The sequence below is a fragment of the Cetorhinus maximus genome, chromosome 4, assembly GCF_964194155.1.
Source record: "Cetorhinus maximus chromosome 4, sCetMax3.hap1.1, whole genome shotgun sequence".
NCBI lineage: Eukaryota > Metazoa > Chordata > Chondrichthyes > Lamniformes > Cetorhinidae > Cetorhinus > Cetorhinus maximus.
Window position 1 is genome coordinate 109,611,422 of NC_135882.1, and position 18,979 is coordinate 109,630,400.

Below are 18,979 nucleotides of genomic sequence, written 5' to 3' on the forward strand. Positions count from 1 at the left end.
ATGGAGTGCCAGTGATAGGTGGTGATTGCCAAAAGATGTCATAGACAAAAGGACAAAGAGGTGTTGACGGTGGTGATATTAGCTAAGAAATGTGCTGATAGGTGACATTAAGGGTGGAAAGCAGGATGAGCAAGGTACAGATAGCCCTAGTGGGGATGGGGTGGGGGGAAGGGATCAAAATAGGCTAAAAGGTAGAGATAAAACAATGGATGGAAATACATTTAAAAATAATGGAAATAGGTGGGAGAAGAAAAATCTATATAAATTATTGGAAAAAAGGGGGATTGGAAAGGGGGTGGGGATGGAGGAGAGAGTTCATGATCTAAAATTGTTGAACTCAATATTCAGTCCGGAAGGCTGTAAAGTGCCTAGTCGGAAAATGAGGTGCTGTTCCTCCAGTTTGCGTTGAGCTTCACTGGAACATTGCAGCAGGCCAAGGACGGACATGTGGGCATGAGAGCAGGGTGGAGTGTTGGATAATTAAGCCAGGTTTTGCAGGCTCTGCTAAATTTGGTGGGCTTTGCTGTATGGTCCAGCAGGAGTGCCAGGGTAAATAGTGGTCTGTTGCATGCTGTAAGTGGCTGCTAACAGGACAAGCTTAGATAGAAACAGAGTGGCCTGTAGATTTAAAGTGCAGTGCATTTCTGTAGCTTCTTACCAGCCTCTGCTGATGGTACTTTCCCAATTGGTTATCACTCTGATCATTCTCCATATGCTTACCATACTACTCCTCAAAATAGATAGAGTGATAGCTAGTGGAAGGGGTGTTGTTAAGGGTGGAGCAATACCTGCCAGAATTCAGGGATAGTTTAGCAAAGATGGTGCTTCAGCAACATTCATGTAAAGTTCAGCAATTTTTAACCAAGAACTTGCATGACAAACAAATAAATTAAGCTATAGCAGTCCAGAAAGGCTATAAGCAGCACTTTTAGTTTGCTACCACGTCCAGCAAGTTGCAACCTCACTGCTATTTATTTTTGGGGTGACAACCCAACGCTGAGGGATGCAAACTAAATGTTGTCAATTGCCCAAATTCATTCTGTGCATTTGTGATTACTTCATGTGCTGTCAAACCCAATCCTCCTCGTAAGCACCTCTTTCTCTGTCTGCCTATCTCTTGTCAGGCCTGGCTCCAACTCTGGACTTTTACAGTATCTAAAGTATTGCTACAAAATGGAAATCCCGAAATAATTTCAAACTGCTTCCAGCTAATCTTAATCATTATGAGCAGAATCATCCCAGAGTTGCACTAAATGTGGCAGCGGGCGTGAAAAACGACCTTTTATCTGCCGGCCACAATAAATTATGCAGTCACGGGAAATACACTGTTGCGCTGGCAGACAGCCTCTGATTTGCCCACCATGCTGTTACCTCGCTGCTTCCAAACTCCAGGCGTCATATTTAAACTGCAGCCATGCGCACAGTTCTCAATACTTCCAGCCCAGGAGTGCTCCTGCAAAGACATGGCCCCAAAAGCCAAGAAGAATACAGACCCTGAATCAGTGATGCATCTCTGCAACACCTTTTGGACACCGTGGAGGCCTTCCATAATGTCCTCTACCCCGGCTCGGGCTGCAGGAGGCCCATCAGTCTCACTACTCCAGCTTGGGAGGCGGTGGTCAGTGTCAATGCTACACACAAGAGGTCAGCCATTCAGTGCAAAAAACAGATGAATGATCTCATCTGTGCTGCCAGGGTGAGTGAACCATCTCATTGCTCTCAATTCACTCACTCACAAGCACATAACCCATTCACTGGCATCACATTCACTGTCAGCACAAGGGACATCACCACTCATTCTCTCACACACAAACCCTCACATCTCCATCTGGCCTCATCTTCCCTGGAAATCGCCTCCTCATCCCGTCCATGGTTCCACTCAGCACACATGCACGCCTGCCATCCTTCTCATTTGGCCTGACATGCACCCTGCTCACACTCTCTCCATCTGTCTTTATGCAGGACAAGATCGCACACAATCAACAGGAGAGGTCTCAGACCAGGGGCGGACTGCCGGACATCAAGGTCCTTACTCCATTCAAGAGTCGCATGTTGGAGCTGGCCAGAGAGGATGTCAACCGTTCCTGTGGCAACGGTGAGGTCAGCAGCAAACGCCCACGTGAGGATCCTGCACCAGATCATCCCTCTGTCAACACTACTGAGTCCACTGTTCTATCTGTAATGCAGCTGCCAAGCACTAATAATCTCTGTTTTCTCTCCTGGGCACATCTGCCACGTCGCCCTCAGGCAACCTTGACTCCGACTCCAGCGCGGAGAGCACCTCGGATGAGGACCCTGAGGGCAGCACCATTGAAGACCCGTCACAGTGCTCACCCACACCCTCCACCAATACAGCGAGAAACGCCTCAGTGGGACCTAGATATAGAGCAGACTCGGGATCACAATCTGGTCACCACAGCACACAATCTGTTCCACATCAGTGGAAGCCAGGACATCAGAGGTCATCGGCATTCGGAGGGCTGCTGGAGGCAAGGAATCTACTGAGTCTGAGTCAGATGATGAGCCTCAGGACTTAGTCCTCAATCAGTTTGTGGAGCTGCAAAGACAATCACGGGGACATCAGGAATGGATGTCTGGTACACTCCGCAGATTTCAAGGGATGAAGGATGAGTCCATCCATCTTATGTCCGAGGTGTTGGCGTAGTCATGCTGATGCACCAAGGTCAACACTGGCAGGATAGCAGCCGCCATAGAGACTTTGATCCAGGACACTGTCTGCCTATCTCTTGTCAGGCCTGTTGACTGCTACACCTTGACACCTTTAAGGTAAGAGGCAGGAGGTTTAGAGGGGATGTGAGGAACAATTTTTTCACCCAGAGGGTGGTGGGAATCTGGAACTCACTGCCTGAAAGGGTGGTAGAGGCAGAAACGCTCATAACATTTAAGAAGTATTTGGATGTGCACTTGCGATACCATGGCATACAAGGCTATGGGCCTAGTGCTGGAAAATGAGATTAGAATAGTTACTTATTTGACCGGCGCAGGCTCGATGGGCCGAAGGGCTTTTTTCTGTGCTGTAGACCTCTATGACTCTATGACTATTCTTGGGAGTATATTTATAATAGTGAACAATATGTACAAATGATTAACACCTGTGCCCACACGGTGCAACTACATCACCCTAATCATCCTAACCCTGCTGCTACGTCTGGGAATGTTCTGCCGATCCAAAACCCCTCTTCCTGTTGCCCCATCATCTCAAACTCCACAGGCCGAGGAGAATGCACGTGGCCATCAGCAGGATACTCAAAGCAGCCTGGGGCCCTTCAGGTCTTGGCCCTCCAGCAGACGCCTGTCAAGGTGTAGCAGTCAGCAGGCGGCCTCCACTTCCACCATGGAAGTCAGGAAGTCACTAAGACGTAGCAGCAGGGTTAGGATGATTAGGGTGATGTAGTTGCACCGTGTGGGCACAGGTGTTAATCATTTGTACATATTGTTCACTATTATAAATATACTCCCAAGAATAGTCATAGAGGTCTACAGCACAGAAAAAAGCCCTTCGGCCCATCGAGCCTGCGCCGGTCAAATAAGTAACTATTCTAATCTCATTTTCCAGCACTAGGCCCATAGCCTTGTATGCCATGGTATCGCAAGTGCACATCCAAATACTTCTTAAATGTTATGAGGGTTTCTGCCTCTACCACCCTTTCAGGCAGTGAGTTCCAGATTCCCACCACCCTCTGGGTGAAAAAATTGTTCCTCACATCCCCTCTAAACCTCCTGCCTCTTACCTTAAAATTATGCCCCCTGGTTAATTAATCCCTCCACCAAGGGGAAAATTCCTTCCTGTCTACCCTATCTATGCCCCTCATAATTTTATACACCTCAATCATGTACCCCCTCAATCTCGTCTGCTCCAAGGAAAATAAGCCCAGTCTATCCAATCTCTCCTCATAACTAAAATCCTCCAGCCCAGGCAACACCCTGGTAAATCTCCTCTGCTCTCTCTAGTGCAATCACATCCTTCCTATAATGCGGATTCCAGAACAGCACGCAATACTCTAGCTGTGGCCTAACCTGCATTTTATACAGTTCCAGCATAACCTCCCTGCTCTTATATTCTATGCCTCGGCTAATAAAGGCAAGTATCCTGTATGCCTTCTTAACCACCTTATCTCCATGTCCCGCTACCTTAAGGGACTGGTGGACATGCACACCAAGGTCCCCCTGACCCTCTGTACTTCCCAGGGTCCTACCATTCACCGTCTATTCCCTTGCCTTGTTTGTCCTGCCCAAGTGCATCACCTCACACTTAACCGGTTAAATTCCATTTGCCACTGATCAACCCATCTGACCAGCCCGTCTATATCCTCCTGTAATCTAAGGCTATCCTCCTCACTATTTACCACCCCACCAATTTTTGTGTCATCTGTGAACTTACTGATCAATCCTCCTACATTCAAGTCTAAATCGTTTTTGTTTACCACAAACAGCAAGGGACCCAACACCGATCCCTTTGGAACCCCACTGGACACAGGCATCCAGTCACAAAAACATCCCTCGACCATCACCCTCTGCTTCCTGCCACTCAGCCAATTCTGGATCCAATTAGCCAAATCGCCTTGGATCCCCATGGGCTTTTACCTTCGTTATCAGTCTCCCATGCGGGACCTTATCAAAAGCCTCGCTGAAGTCCAAGTAGACTACGTCAAATGCATTGCCCTCATCTACACACCTGGTCACCTCTTCGAAAAATTCAATCAAATTGGTCAGACATGACCTGCTCTTACCAAAACCATGCTGACTGTCCCCGATTAATCCCTGCCTGTCCAAGTGTAGATTAATTCTTTCTGTCAGAATTGCTTCCAGTAGTTACCCCACCACTGAGGTTAGACTGACTGGCCTGTAGTTCCCTAGTTTATTCCTTCCCCCCTTCTTGAATAACAGTACCACATTGGCTGTCCTCCAGTCCTGTGGCACCTCTCCTGTGGCCAGAGAGGTATTGAAAATTATTGCCAGCGCCCCTGCTATCTCCTCCCTTGCCTCACTCAACAGCCTGGGATACATTTCATCCGGGCCTGGAGATTTATCTACTTTTAAGCCTGCCAGGCCACTTGGAACCTCCTCCCTTTCTATGCTAATTTCTTTAATTATATCACAGTCCTTCTGCCTGACTTCCATACCCACGGCATCCCTCTCACTTGTGAACACCGACACAAAGTATTCATTTAGAACCCTACCTAGGTCTTCCGGCTCCACACACAAATCACCACTATGGTCCTTAATGGGCCCTACTCTTTCCCTAGCTATCTTCTTACTCTTAATATACTTGTAAAATAACTTTGGATTTTCCTTTATTTTACCTGCCAACATTTTTTCATGCCCCCTTTTTACTCTCCTAATTTCCTTTTTAAGTTCCCCCCTACACATTCTGTACTCCTCTAGGGCTTCCGCTGTTTTGAGCCCTCGGTATCTGCCATAAGCCTCCCTTTTTCTCTTTATCCAATCTTGTATACCCCTCAACATCCAGGGTTCCCTGGATCTGTTGGTCCCACCCTTTGTCTTTACTGAAATATGTTGACCCTGTACTCTCCCTATTTCCTTCTTGAATGAGTCCCACTGCTCTGACGCAGATTTACCTAAAAGTAGCTGCTCCCAGTCTACTCTGGCCAAATCATATCTGATCTTATTAAAATCGGCCTTCCCCCAATTTAGAACTCTGATTTCTGGACCATCCTTGTTCTTTTCTATGACAATCTTGAATCTAATGGAGTTATGACCACTATCTGCAAAATGCTCCACCACTGATACCTCTACCACTTGCCCAGCTTCATTCCCTAAAATTAAGTCCAGGACCGTCCCCTCTCTTGTAGGATCTTCTACATACTGGCTTTAAAAGCTCTCCTGGATGCATTTTAAGAATTCCACTCCCTCTAAACCTAGCACACTATGACTAACCCAGTTAATGTTGTGGAAGTTGAAATCCCCCACTATTACTACCCTATTATTTTTACACTTATCTGAAATTTGCCTACATATCTGCTCTTCTATTTCTCTCTGACTGTTTGGGTGTCTATAGTACACCCCCAGCAATGTGACTGCTCGTTTTCTGTTTTTAAGTTCTACCCATATGGCTTCATTTGAGGAGCCTTCTAAGATGCTATCCCTCCTTACTGCTGTAATTGATTCGTTGATCAATATTGCGATACCTCCTCCTCTTTTACCTCTTTCCCTGTCTCGCCTGAAACTATATCCTGGAATATTGAGCTGCCAATCCTGCCCCTCACTCAACCATGTCTCTGTGACAGCAATGACTGTCTCCTTGCCTATGGCTCCTTGTTATGATGAGCAGTGTTCCTGTCACTCAGATGTGAAACCTTGGTTCCTGCACAAGATAAAGGCAGATGCCTCAGTCCAGGGCCTCTTCCCTGTGCAGTGTGTAACGTTCAGACCATAGTAATGGTCCGGCTTCACACTCACTGGACACATTACTGATGCCTGCACCTTAATGGTGCTTATCATTGCTGCCCGAATATAGTGGGCAGGTGTCACAGAGTTCCGTCATTCTCTCTGTGTGCTCTCAGCAACCTTTGAGGTGAGGCTAGCCCCCCATGTCTTCAGCATCTGTGTCCAGTGATGGCGTGGTCCTGAAGGGTCCAGGTAATGAAGGCTGCCAAAGGATTAAGTTCATTTAAATTTTCACGGCTGCATCTCCATGATATGACCCTGTTCACAGATCGCAAGCCAGCTGCCCTCAGCCACACAGGAGTCAGATGTTCACAAATTCAATATGAAGATCTATGGAATATCATCACTGCATGTCGTCATCATCCTCCAGGAATCTATTGACAATATTAGGGCCTCCGCTGCATCTCCATGACATGAGCCTGCACACTGAGGGTATGTGTGCTGCCATCAGCCACACAGAAGACAAACGTTCACAGATGCAAGGTGAGGATGTCAGGAATGTCCTCACTGCATCTCCATCATCCTCCACAAATCTTGCAGCTATTAGGGCCTCCCAAGCGTGCCTGCCTTGACTGGTCAGTGCAATAGCCTTATCGCTGGCATCCTTGCCTTCGAGGACCACATCACCATCATCCCCTTCAACATCCTCCTCATTGGAGGAAACGTGCTACTCTTCCATCTCCCCCTTAGGCAGGTCCTCCCCCTGCTGCAGTGCCAGGTTGTGTAGTGTGCAGCAAGCTACGATGATGTGTGACACCCTCTGGGGATTGTATTGCAATGCTCCACCAGACCTGTCGAGGCAGCTGAACCTCACTTTCAATATGCCCATCATTTGCTTCACCAAAGTCCATGTTGCGGCATAAGCTTTGTTATACCATCGCTCTGCTGCATTCTGAGGCTGCTGCATGGGCGTCATCAGCCACATCCTATGTGAGGAGCCCTTGTCCCTGAGAAGCCAACCCTGCAGCCTCTGTGGACCCTGGAAGATGTTAGGGATTTGAGACCTGCTGAGGATGTAGGAGTCATGGACAGTCCCTGGGAATTATGCGCAGACCTGCAGGATGCGTTTGTGGTGGTCACAGAACAGCTGAACATTCTACAGTTCACAAATTGGACTGCTTGTTGCCACGAAGATCTAAGAGCCACATGGGTGCAGTTGATGGCATCCTGCACTTGTGGAAAATCAGAGACCTGTGCAAATCCCAGCGCTCTTGTTTCCTGGCTTTCCTGATCCCGGATGAAACGCACAAAGCTCTGTGCCTTCATGAAAATGGTATCCGTGACGTCCTGGATGCACCTGTGGGTGGAGGTTTGCAAGACCACCTCAGGTCACCTGTGGAGCCCTGGAACGAGCTACTGGTGTAAAAATCATGTGCCGTGGCCACTTTTTCGGCCACTGGCAGTGGCTGCCCTTCAAGTCCCCGTGATGCCAAATCCTGCAGCAGGTGGCATATGTGACCGATCAGTTCCCTAGACATGTATAGTCTTCAGCGACACCGGTTCTCAGTCATCTGCAGGAATGCCAAGCGCCATCTATAGACTCTGGGTTCAGCGAGGTGCCTACGAGAAACAGCTCTCTGTGGATCTTCAGCTGTGTGTGCAGCAGGCCCTGCCATGCCTTCACCATGAGAGTGGTGCTCCTCCCTTTGATGAGCAGGCGCCTCTGTCACTCTCTTTTCCTTCATCTCTGGTCTCTAAGCTATGAGGCATACCACAAAGTCACCAGGCTCCATGATCCTGATGTTCTCCTCCAGCAGGATCAAAGAGAGGGATGAGTGGGTTAGCCATATGTGTCTTAAGGACCCCCTTGGTTAAGTCTCCAGCTCCGGCTGCATCTCAATGCCCTTATACGCACACTAGAGAGTACTGGCCACCACTTGGATGGCCAGTGTATTCCGCGCTTCATGGCTGTCCATAATCCCACCCACCTCTGCCCCACTCCACTTGACCGATAGGTGGCAGCTTCGGACACTGGACTGCATGCTGTGCTCTCAGCTCAGGCATTCTCCTAACCCTCGCTGCAAGGCTGCGCTGTTAGTTTGAACCATGGGGGAGACTGGTCCAAACCCGAATAAAGACACTGCAAGCGGCTCTGAGTGCCTCCACCAGTGACTTCTTAAAGGCCACCTTTTGCAAGGGGATTCTAAAACTTGCCTAGTCGTCCAATTGTTCTGTTGCCCCCTAAAACACACATTAATTTGCAGTCTGTGGCCAAGGGGTGAAAAGTTCTGGAGCATTCGGTGGCACTTTCATGCTCTTACATTGCTTGAGTGGGCAGAAAAGCTTCAGAGGCCTAACTCCAATCATGTCAATGGAACTACTGCTGAACAGTCTCAGCTGTGGAAGAATGCTCACTTTTGACAAGCTTTTCTAAGTGTGTGATTGCTTCCCTCACCCCCTCCCCCAGCCAGCATATACGTCAGTTGGTGCTGCCTTGCCCTACCCGCACTGGAAGCCAGCCGAAAAACAGCAACTTACCTGTTTCCTTCCCGAATGTGCGGCGCCTCTTCCTTGATGTCCTACGAGCGATCCTCGTGAGCTCTGCACAATGTTTTGTGCACTCACCTCTTGAGTTCCCCTCGAAGTTCAGCTCGCCAGGTGCACGCCAGGAAACATGGCCTGCCACTGACATGCAGAGCGGACAATCGCAAACTGGTTTAACAACGTCGTAAAACCGATTTTTGGCCTTCTCACCATATTCTCCACTCACGCTGCCAGAAACGTCCGCCACGAACGGGAGCAGAAAATTCTGCTCTACTATTTATCAATCTTGCCTTAAACTTTATCTACCATAATTGCGATACAGTATACTGCTTGCACTTTAAGTGTACGATGTTAAGAACTTTTTAAAATTTATTGATTTTAGTTCCAAGTTTCTTTTTCAGCTTCCTTGCCAGGGTGGTGGTTCATGCTGAAACACAGATACATAGGTGCTAGTTTCTTTCCAGTACTTCACTCATCTGTGAGCTGTAGAAGTGACTGTTGGCAGGCTACATGACTACTGGGGCATCACATCCAATTCCGATCCTGTCCTAGCCCAATATCCACACAAAGTCACTTTCAATAGAAGTCAATAAAGAGTGATCAAAAGTAGCAACTTGGGCTGTTTTTTTTAATGACCTTTTCCTTAGACTGGGTCACTGTGACCAACTATAACACATTGCATCACAGCCCAACAGAAGCCAACTAACTCAGCAGCTGGTCAGTGATGAAATCTGGGACCTTCCCAGTCTACAGCTCAGTGCCGAACCAGACAGTGCACTTGCCCAATGCACAGATTAGATTTGGAAAATACAATAGATAATATTTATTATATAAGGTCAGTCACATACTTGAAAATTTGAAATGAATCCAGAGTTCTAACAAAGTCATAGAGCAACAACAACTTGCATTTATATTGCACCTCTCACAAGCAACTTCAAAGGCATTTGACAGGAATGCGATGAAGCAAAATTTGGCTCAAAGGTGCATCATGAGAAATGAGGGCACATGATCAAAAGCTTGGTCAAAGAGGTAGGCTTTAATGAGCATGTTAAAAGCAGAAAGCGATGTAGAAAGTTGGGGAGGTTTGGGAGGGAATTCCACAACGTAGAGCTTCAGCTGTCCGCGAGACACCCTATTAGAGGAGCACAGATAGCTTGGAGAGTTGCAACGTTCCCTTTAATTCATATATGCTATGTGCAGCCAGTTTGTTGCACTGCGTGGTTCCTTTAAGATTGGCCTGTGGCTATACACACATATATCTTAAAGGGAATGTTGTTTGTGCGCTGCCTCTTTGTTCCCTGCAGGTACATTCCTGATTCCTGCGTGGCTGCAGACCTGTGCAGCTTGGAGGGAACATTGGTTGTGGGGCTGGAGGAATTTACAGAGATAGTATGGGGCAAGGCCATGGGAGTTTTTGAAAACATGGATGAGAATTTTAAAATCATGATGTTGCTTAACCGGGATCCAGCGTAGGTCAGTGAGGGTGGTGGGAGATCGAAACATGGTGTGATTAGGATATAGGCAGCAGAGGTTTGAATGAGTTCAAGAGTGGAAGATGAGGGCCAGGCCAGACGCGTGTTGAATAGCCAAGTCTAGAGGTAATAAAGGCATGAGTGAGCATTGCTGTCTTTTCTTGTTCAAGATAATTTACTCCCCTAACATCTTCTTTAACACTGTTTATTGTATTGTATGGTTGACTTTTCTGGAGCATATTTTGATTGAGACCTCTTTCGCTGTCATTTGCCACTTTTCTCTCTCTCCTTCACAAACACCTAGAATATGAATGTCCCAACTACCATCTTTGGGCCACACGTGGCCACAAAACCAAGGCTACACAATTTTACTTGCTGGTTTGTCCAGTTAGGATATTTTGGGCCTAAAGATTTGGGGATGGCTGCTTTTAGCATTGCCTCATTGGTGGACAAGTTCTAAACCCGAACAACAATTGCACAGAATTCTATGGAATATACAGCACAAAAAAAGGTAATTTGGCCCAATTACTTCATGTTTGTATTTATGCACCACTACATCTCCTCCTATGCTTCCTTACCTAACTCTTATAAACAGAATTCTCTATTCCCTCTTTGATCCCTATCTAGCTTCCCCTTAAATATGTCTGTGCTGTTCACCTCAATGACTCCCTGTGGTGGTGAGTTCCACATTCTCAACACTCTCTGGCTAAAGAAGTTTCTTCTGAATTCCCAAATTGATTTCTTGGTGACTGTCCTATATTGGTGACCTCTAGTTTTGATTTTCCTCACAAGTGGAAATATTCCCTCAGTGTCGACTCTTTCAAAACATTTCATAATTCTAAAGACCCCCTCAGAAGAAAAGATATCCAGCCAAGCCTCATGATTCATTGTTGGTTGAGAGGCCAGAAATCCATTATCCTGTTCAAACAACTGAACCCCCGGGAAAACATCGCTTGATTGACACCTCTGGCTGTCTGATCTATGCTGTCAATTTCACAAATTATTTAATTACGCAAGGTGAAGAGGTTTGAAGTGCCTCAGTTTCAGCTATTGATACTTTAAGGGGTCAGGATTATTGACACTTTTATTGGGCTGTAGTAAAAAGGAGTATTTTTATTTAAAGGAAGTGAAAATTATCGTTGAATGATTTTTTTTAAACACATCTGACTGTCACTATAGTATTCATTGTCTCTGTACAGTATATATAGCATGGAAATACCATAGCTTGGCATGGGGGTGTATGAGGGGCCATAGATGTATTTTGGGGGTGTACCTTGCCGTGAAAGTATGAAGGGCCATGGGGTGGGTGGGGGAATGAATTGGCATGGATGGGGCTGGGGAGGGGGGGTGGTTTTTGGGGGGTGAGGGGTGTGAGGGCTGAGGGCTAGAGGACCTCTCTGTTTTTATTATAACTGGGACAAAGTCCCACAGCACCAATATAGGCCTTTTAAACAGCCTGTCTTTGCACCTGGCAGCTCCTGTGGCTGCCTCCAAACTTTTTCCTAGGTTGGCTGGCCCAACTGCAGCCTATGCCCACCAATCCCACAATTAAAATCCCATCCTTTTGGGCACTTTCTCTTGAGGCGGGAGGGCTGAGTCGGATATTTTCCCAACTCCCGCTACCCGCCTGGAGGATGAAAATCCAACTTGTTATTTCTCATCTCATCTTCCAAGGGTATGTCCATCTGATCCATCTCCACGGTAAATACTGAAGCAAAATAATTCCTCGATATTTCTTCTATCAGTGCCTGTGATTTTATCATGTCCATCTCTTAGGGGCATTATTACCATCCCAAATTACCTTTCTTTAGCTATATATCTGTAGAGTATTTTCCTTTTTTATCTTGCAAGATCTGTTTGCATCAACAACTTGGGATGAATGCAAGTTAATGATAACTTAAATTTTAATTTTATAGATCAAATTCTGTGCATGAGGCTCCCGCTATAAAATGTCACAAAACAGAATTTTCTGCTGATTAATTTTGATCTCATATCCAGCAAAGCCATTTGCCCTAACATGTGACCCCACCCTGCTCACCCCCAAGGTTCCATAGTATGCAGCTAAGCACCCCGCAAAGATAAAAAGCTTGCACATTCTTGATCAGGAAAACCTGTGTGTGAAAATAAGTGGAGAATGGATTTTGAACTTTGATCTCCTAACTGCCAGCCTAAAACTTTAGATTTAAATGTTCAAGAGCCTCCAAATATAAAATATAAACTTACCATGACCTGGTGAGAAGACATCATCTAAAGCATTCAGGCATAAGATAGGAATTTCAATGGACTTTAGTTTGTGGTAAGGACTGGCATCTCTGTAGTAATCAGCAATTGTTTTGTAACCAAACATCACTGATGTAAACCGTTCATCAAATTCTCGGATAGTTTTGGCCTATATTGAAATAAGTCAAGCAAGCATCAAATGAAAGCAAAACACATTTACTGTATTCAAACTTATTTCCAAAATGAACAGAAAGTAATGAAGGAACTATTTACCTTCAGGATGTAATCAATGTCAAATAATTTTTCCAAGACATGTCTGTGCCTATAATGCAAAAAGAAACTATAGGGATTTCTGAAACACAAGATTTCAAAGTATACATAAAAAACCTGAAGTAAAAGTTTAGTAATTAAGGAATTGTGTATTGGGGTAGGTGGGGAAGTGGGAGAAAGCAGTATAATTGGCCTTAACTTTTCTCAGCTAAGATGGGGGAAAAGATGATTAGCAAGGGTTCCAGCTCCTGAGCTTTGCTAGAATGTATGCAGTTGGAAGTCAGGTAAGATCAGGATTTGGATGTAATCTCCCTCAAGTCAAGTAGCTCATTGCCACTCACCATCATGATGAATGGATAGTTGGACAAAGTACCAGAAGGTGGCCAGTACCATTGAACCATATTTCAGCACCAGCCATCGCTTTTAAGGAGAGAAGGAGTAAAGAAGAAAAGAACGTTAAAAATTGTTTAGGGATTGAAGATTATGAAGCAGTTTGTGAGCAGCTGAGTTATTTGAATATATTTAAGTAGTAACAACTATTTGTTGGAAGAGCAAAGGCAATTACCAGCCTCTTTGCTGATTAAAAAGAATGACACTTTGGACCCACACGTATAGATGTAGGCAAAAAACAAATTAAACACAGGCACTCACTTTGCACAGGAACTACCTGCGTCTTCCAAATGCTGATACCAAGGGCAATTTCTTCTCTTTAATTAGGGGCTTTGAATACAAATTCAGCTGCTCCTTTAGGCAATATACTCTCATTAACTATTCTATCCAAGGCACAGAAGATATGAGCACCATATACATTAAAATCCGAATGTTATTTCATTATTATAAGCATATTATTAGAAATCATAAATTGCTTACAGCACCATTAAGCCTGTCGTATCGATGCAAGGTTTCTGCAGGAGCAACTCACCAACTCCCACACTCCTGCCTTTTCCCTGTCATCCTGCAATTTTTTTTTTCTCTTCAGGTAATTACCTAATTCCCTTTTGAAAGTTGTTATTGAATCTGTTTCCACCACACTCTTGGGGTAGTCATTCTAGATCCTAAGCACTTATAAAAACATAAGAAATAAAAGCAGTAGGCCATATGGTAAGTCAAGCCGGTTCTGCCATTCAATACGATCATGGCTGATCTTTGGCTTCAACTCCACATTCCTCCAGCCTGTTCCCCATATCCCTTAATTCTCTGAGAGACCAAAAATCTGTCTATTTCGGCCTTAAATAGATTCAACATTGGAGCATCCACACCCTCTGGGGTAGAGAATTCCGAAGATTCACAATCCTTTGAGTGAAGAAATATTTCCTCATCTCAGTTCTAAATGATCAATCTCTTATCCTCAGACTGTGCTCCTGTGTTCTAGATTAGCCACTGGAGGAACAACCTTTCAGTGTCTAAGCTATCAGGCTCCTTCAGAATCTTGCAGGTTTCAATGAGATCACCTCTCATTCTTCTAGACTCCAGAGAGTAAAGACCCTATTTACTTAGCCTCTTATCATCAGGAAACCCTCTCACCCAAGGGATTAACCTAGTGATTTAGCAAAAACAAAAATGTTGGAAAAACTCAGCAGGTCTGAAAGCATCTGTGGAGAGAAAGACAGAGTTAACGTTTCGAGTCCATATGACTTCAGAGCTAAAGGGAGTAGAAATGTGGTGAAATATCCACTGTTTAAGGGGGGTGGAACCGGTGAAACTGGATAGAAGGCCAACGATAGGTGGAGGCAAAGGAGAGATTGTGAGAGATGTCATAAACAGAAGGTCAAAGGGTTGTGAAAAGCGGTGATGCTGGCTAAAGGAGGTGCTAATGGTGACATTAAAAGTGGAAAGCAGAATGTGATAATGGCCGGACCAGGGGAAGCATTCTAGAAAGTGACAGATGGTCCTAGTGGAGGTGGGGTGGGGGGGGAGGGGACGGTGGTGGGAAAAAAGATTGAAAATAGGCTAAAAGCTCAGAATAAACCAATGAATAAAAATGGAAATAAATTTTTTAAATAATAATAATGAAAATAAGTGGAAAAACAATTTAAAAATAAAAAGGGGGATCAAAAAGGGGCGGGGATGGAAGAGAGAGTTCATGGTCTGAAGTGGTTGAACTCAATGTTAAGTCCAGGAGGCTGTAAGGTGCCTAATTGGAAGATGAGTTGTTGTTCCTCCAGTTTGCGTTGAGCTTCAGGCAGGCCAAGGACAGATGTGTGGGCATGAGAGCAGGATGGGTGTGTTGAAATGGCAAGCGACATGGAGGTCTGGGTCACGCTTGTGGACAGACCGAAGGTGTTCCGCAAACCAGTCTGCGTTTGGTCTCTCCAACGTAGAGGAGACCACATTGGGAGCAGTGAATGCAGTAGACCAAATTGAGGGAAGTGCAAGTGAAGCACTGCTTCACTTGAAAGGAGTGTTTGGGCCCTTGGACAGTGAGGAGGTGGAAGTAAAGGGCCAGGAGTTTCACCTTCTGCGATTGCATGGGAAAATGCAGTAGGGGGGGGGTTGAGGTGTTGGGGGTGATGGAGGAGTGGACTAGGGTGTCACAGGTCCCAATGGAATGCCGACAGGGGGATGAAGGGAAGATGCGTTTGGTGGTGGCATTATGCTGGAGTTGGCGGAAATGGTGGAGGATGATCCTTTGAATGAATAGGCTGGTGGAGGATAAGGGGGACCCTATCATAGTTCTGGGAGGGAGAGGAAGGTTTGAGGGCAGAGGCGAGGGAGATGGGTTGGGCACGGTTGAGGGCCCTGTCAACCACCGTGGGTGGGAAACCTCAGTTAAGGAAGAAGGAACCACTGTTTTGGAAAGTGGCATCATGGAAACGGAGGCGAAGGAACTGAGAGAATGGGATGGAGTCCTTACAGGAAGCAGGGTGTGAGGAGCTGCAGTCAAGGTAGCTGTGGGAGTCGGGTTTGTAATGAATATTGGTGGACAGTCTATCACCAGAAATTGAAACAGAGAGGTCAAGGAAGGGAAGGGAAGCGTTGGAAATGGACCATATGAAAGTGATGGATGTGTGGAAATTGGAAGCAAAATTGATAAATTTTTCCAGGTCCAGACCAGAGCATGAAGCGGCACCAAAACAGTCATTGATGTACCGGAGAAAGAGTTGTGGGAGGGGGCCTGAGTAGGACTGGAACAAGGAATGTTCCACATACCCCATAAAGGGATAGGCATAACTGGGGCCCATGTGGGTACCCATAGCCACACCTTTTATTTGGAGGAAGTGAGACAAGTTTAAGGAGAAATTGTTCAGTGAGAGAACAAGTTCAGCCAGAGAGTGGCGGTGGATGGGGATTGTTCGGGTCTTTTTTCAGCATTTTTTGTTTTTGTTTCAGATTATTCACATTATTTTGCCTTTATCTCAGTGATTTAGCAGTTGCCGGCAACATTCCAGAAGTGGGCATTTCAGAGCTTCTGCGATTTTCATGAAGTTGGCTGTGTTTTGGAAGTCTTCCTAATTCTCACTTGCAGAGTGGAGGAATAAACCATGGATTGGAGGTGGGAAGAGTATAAAAGTTGTGTAAAAATGGTGTTGCCTCCCTTACAGTTCAACATGAAATGCTATAGCCTGAGTTATATCAGAGTTTACTAAAGTGATCAATGATAGTGCTGTGTTTGGAAAAGGTAAGTGATCATTAAATAATTTGGCTGCTACATTACTTCTGACAACTGCAAGCCTTCTTAAACTTCATTCACGGGTTGTGGGCTTCGCTGGCTGGGCCAGCATTTATTGCCCATCCTTGGTTGTCCTTGAGGTGGTGGTGAGCTGCTTTCTTGAACTGCTGCAGTCCATGTGGAGAAACGGCAATATATTTCCAAGTCAGGATGGCGAGTGACTTGGAGGGGAACTTCCAGGTGGTGGTGTTCCCATCTCTCTGCTGCCCTTGTCCTTCTAGATGGTAGTGGCTGTGAGTTTGGAAGGTGTTGTTGAAGGAGCCTTGGTGAATTCCTGCAGTGCATCTTGTAGATGGTGCACACTGCTACAACTGTGTGTCGGTGGTGGAGGGAGTGGATGTTTATGTATGTGGTGCCAATCAAGCAGGCTGCTTTGTCCTGGAAGGTGTCAAGCTTCTTGAGTGCTGTGGGAGCTGCACTCATCCAGGCAAGTGGGGAGTATTCCATCACACTCCTGACTTGTGCCTTGTAGATGGTAGACAGGCTTTGGGGAGTCAGGAGGTGAGTTACTCATCGCAGGATCCCTAGCTTCTGTAGCCACAGTATTTATATGGCTAGTCCAGTTCAGTTTCTGGTCAATAGTAACCCCCAGTATGTTGAAAGTGGGGGATTCAGTGATGGTAATGCCATTGAACGTCAAGGGGCGATGATTAGATCCTCTCTTGTTGGAGAGAGTCATTGCCTGGCACTTGTGTGGCGCAAATGTTACTTGCCACTCGTCAACCCAAGCCTGGATATTGTCCAGGTCTTGCTGCATTCGGACATGGACTGCTTCATTATCTGAGGAGTTGCAAATGGTGCTGAACATTGTGCAATCATCAGCGAACATCCCCACTTCTGACCTTATGATGGAAGGAAGGTCATTGATGAAGCAGCTGAAGATGGTTGGGCTGAGGACACTACTCTGAGGAACTCCTGAAGTGATGTCGTGGAGCTGAGATGACTGACCTCCAACAACCACAACCATCTTCCTTTGTACTAGGTATGACTCCAACCAGTGGAGAGCTTTCCCCCTGATTCCCATTGACTCCAGTTTTGCTAGGGCTCCTTACAGATTGGGTTTGAGTACAATTCTGCTGCTGCTGATGGCCCACAGCACCTCATGGATGCCCAGTCTCGAGTTGCTAGATCTGTTCGAAATCTATCCCATTTAGCATGGTGATAGTGCCACACAATGCGATGGAGGGTATCCTAATGTGAAGGCAGGATTTCGTCTCCTCAACGACTGTGCTGTGGTCTCTCCTACCGACACTGTCATAGGCAGATGCATCTACGGCAGGCAGGTTGGTGAGGATGAGGTCAAATATGTTTTTCCCTCTTGTTGCTTCCCTGACCCCCTGCTGCAGACCCAGTCTAGCAGTTTTGTCCTTTAGGACTCGGTCACCTCGGTCAGTAGTGGTGCTACCGAGCCACTTTTGGTGATGGACGAAGTGGAGGAGCCACCCTCATTGATGTTCAACATGGAGGAGCACTGATTCATCAGCTGAGGGAGGGCGGTGCGTGGTAATCAGCAGAATGTTTCCTTGCCCATGTTTGTCCTGATGCCATGAGGCATCATGGGATCTGGAGTCGATGTTGAGGACTCCCAGGACAACTCCCTCCCGACTGTATACCACTGTGCCGCCACCTCTGCTGGGATGGTGATGGTGGTGTCTGGGACATTATCTGTAAGGTATGATTCTGTGAGGATGACTATGTCAGGCTTTGCTTGACTAGTCTGTGAGACAGCTCCTCCAATTTTGGCACTAGGCCCCAGATGTTAGTAACGAGGACTTTGCAGGGTTGACAGTGCTGAGATCGCCATTGTCGTTTCCGGTGCATAGGTCAATGCCGGGTGGAAGGTCCAGTTTCATTTCTTTGAGACTTTGCAGCGGTTTGTTACAACTGAGTGGCTTGCTAGGCCATTTCAGAGGGCATTTAAGACATTGCTGTTGGTCTGGAGTCACATGTAGGCCAGACCAGGTAAGGATGGCAGATTTCCTTCCCTAAAAGGCATTAGTGAACCAGATGGTTACAACAGTCGGCAATGGTTTCATGGTCATCATTAGACTTTTAATTCCAGATTTTTATTGAATTCAAGTTTCACCATCTGCCATGGTGGGATTCAAACCCAGATCCCCAGAGCATTACCCTGGGTCTTTGGATTACTAGTCCAACGACAATACCACTATGCCATCACCTCCCCTGGGAGAATAGCACTGCTGCAAAAGCTGTTTTGTCTTCAGGTGCATTAGAATATATTATCCACTGGATTAAGTGCTATTCTGCTTTGTGCAATATTGAAAGGCTAGCCCAGTGTGAGTTCCAGAACTGATTGTTTAAACTCCTCCTATTGCTTTCATTCTTTGCAGATCAGCTTAGCCACCTGTTTGGCTGTTTAAAAGTTTTGACAGACATAGAAGCTTTTGACTGTCTTCAAAACAACTAATGGATT

General features: G+C 46.1%; 1 protein-coding gene across 4 annotated transcripts in view; it reads right to left on the reverse strand.

Annotated features, from left to right (window-relative positions):
• Nucleotides 1-18,979, reverse strand: part of abhd3 (abhydrolase domain containing 3, phospholipase) — a 94,607-nt gene that overhangs the window by 34,515 nt on the left and 41,113 nt on the right. For 3 of the 4 annotated variants that reach the window (XM_078540625.1, XM_078540623.1, XM_078540624.1), the window contains 2 exons: nucleotides 12,879-12,927; nucleotides 12,609-12,774 (listed from right to left, as the gene is read on the reverse strand). The exons of the other annotated variant lie outside the window; for it this stretch is intronic. In XM_078540625.1, the coding sequence (XP_078396751.1) occupies nucleotides 12,609-12,774; nucleotides 12,879-12,927 (215 nt within the window). The remainder of the gene's footprint in view (nucleotides 1-12,608; nucleotides 12,775-12,878; nucleotides 12,928-18,979) is intronic. 4 annotated transcript variants of the gene reach the window in all.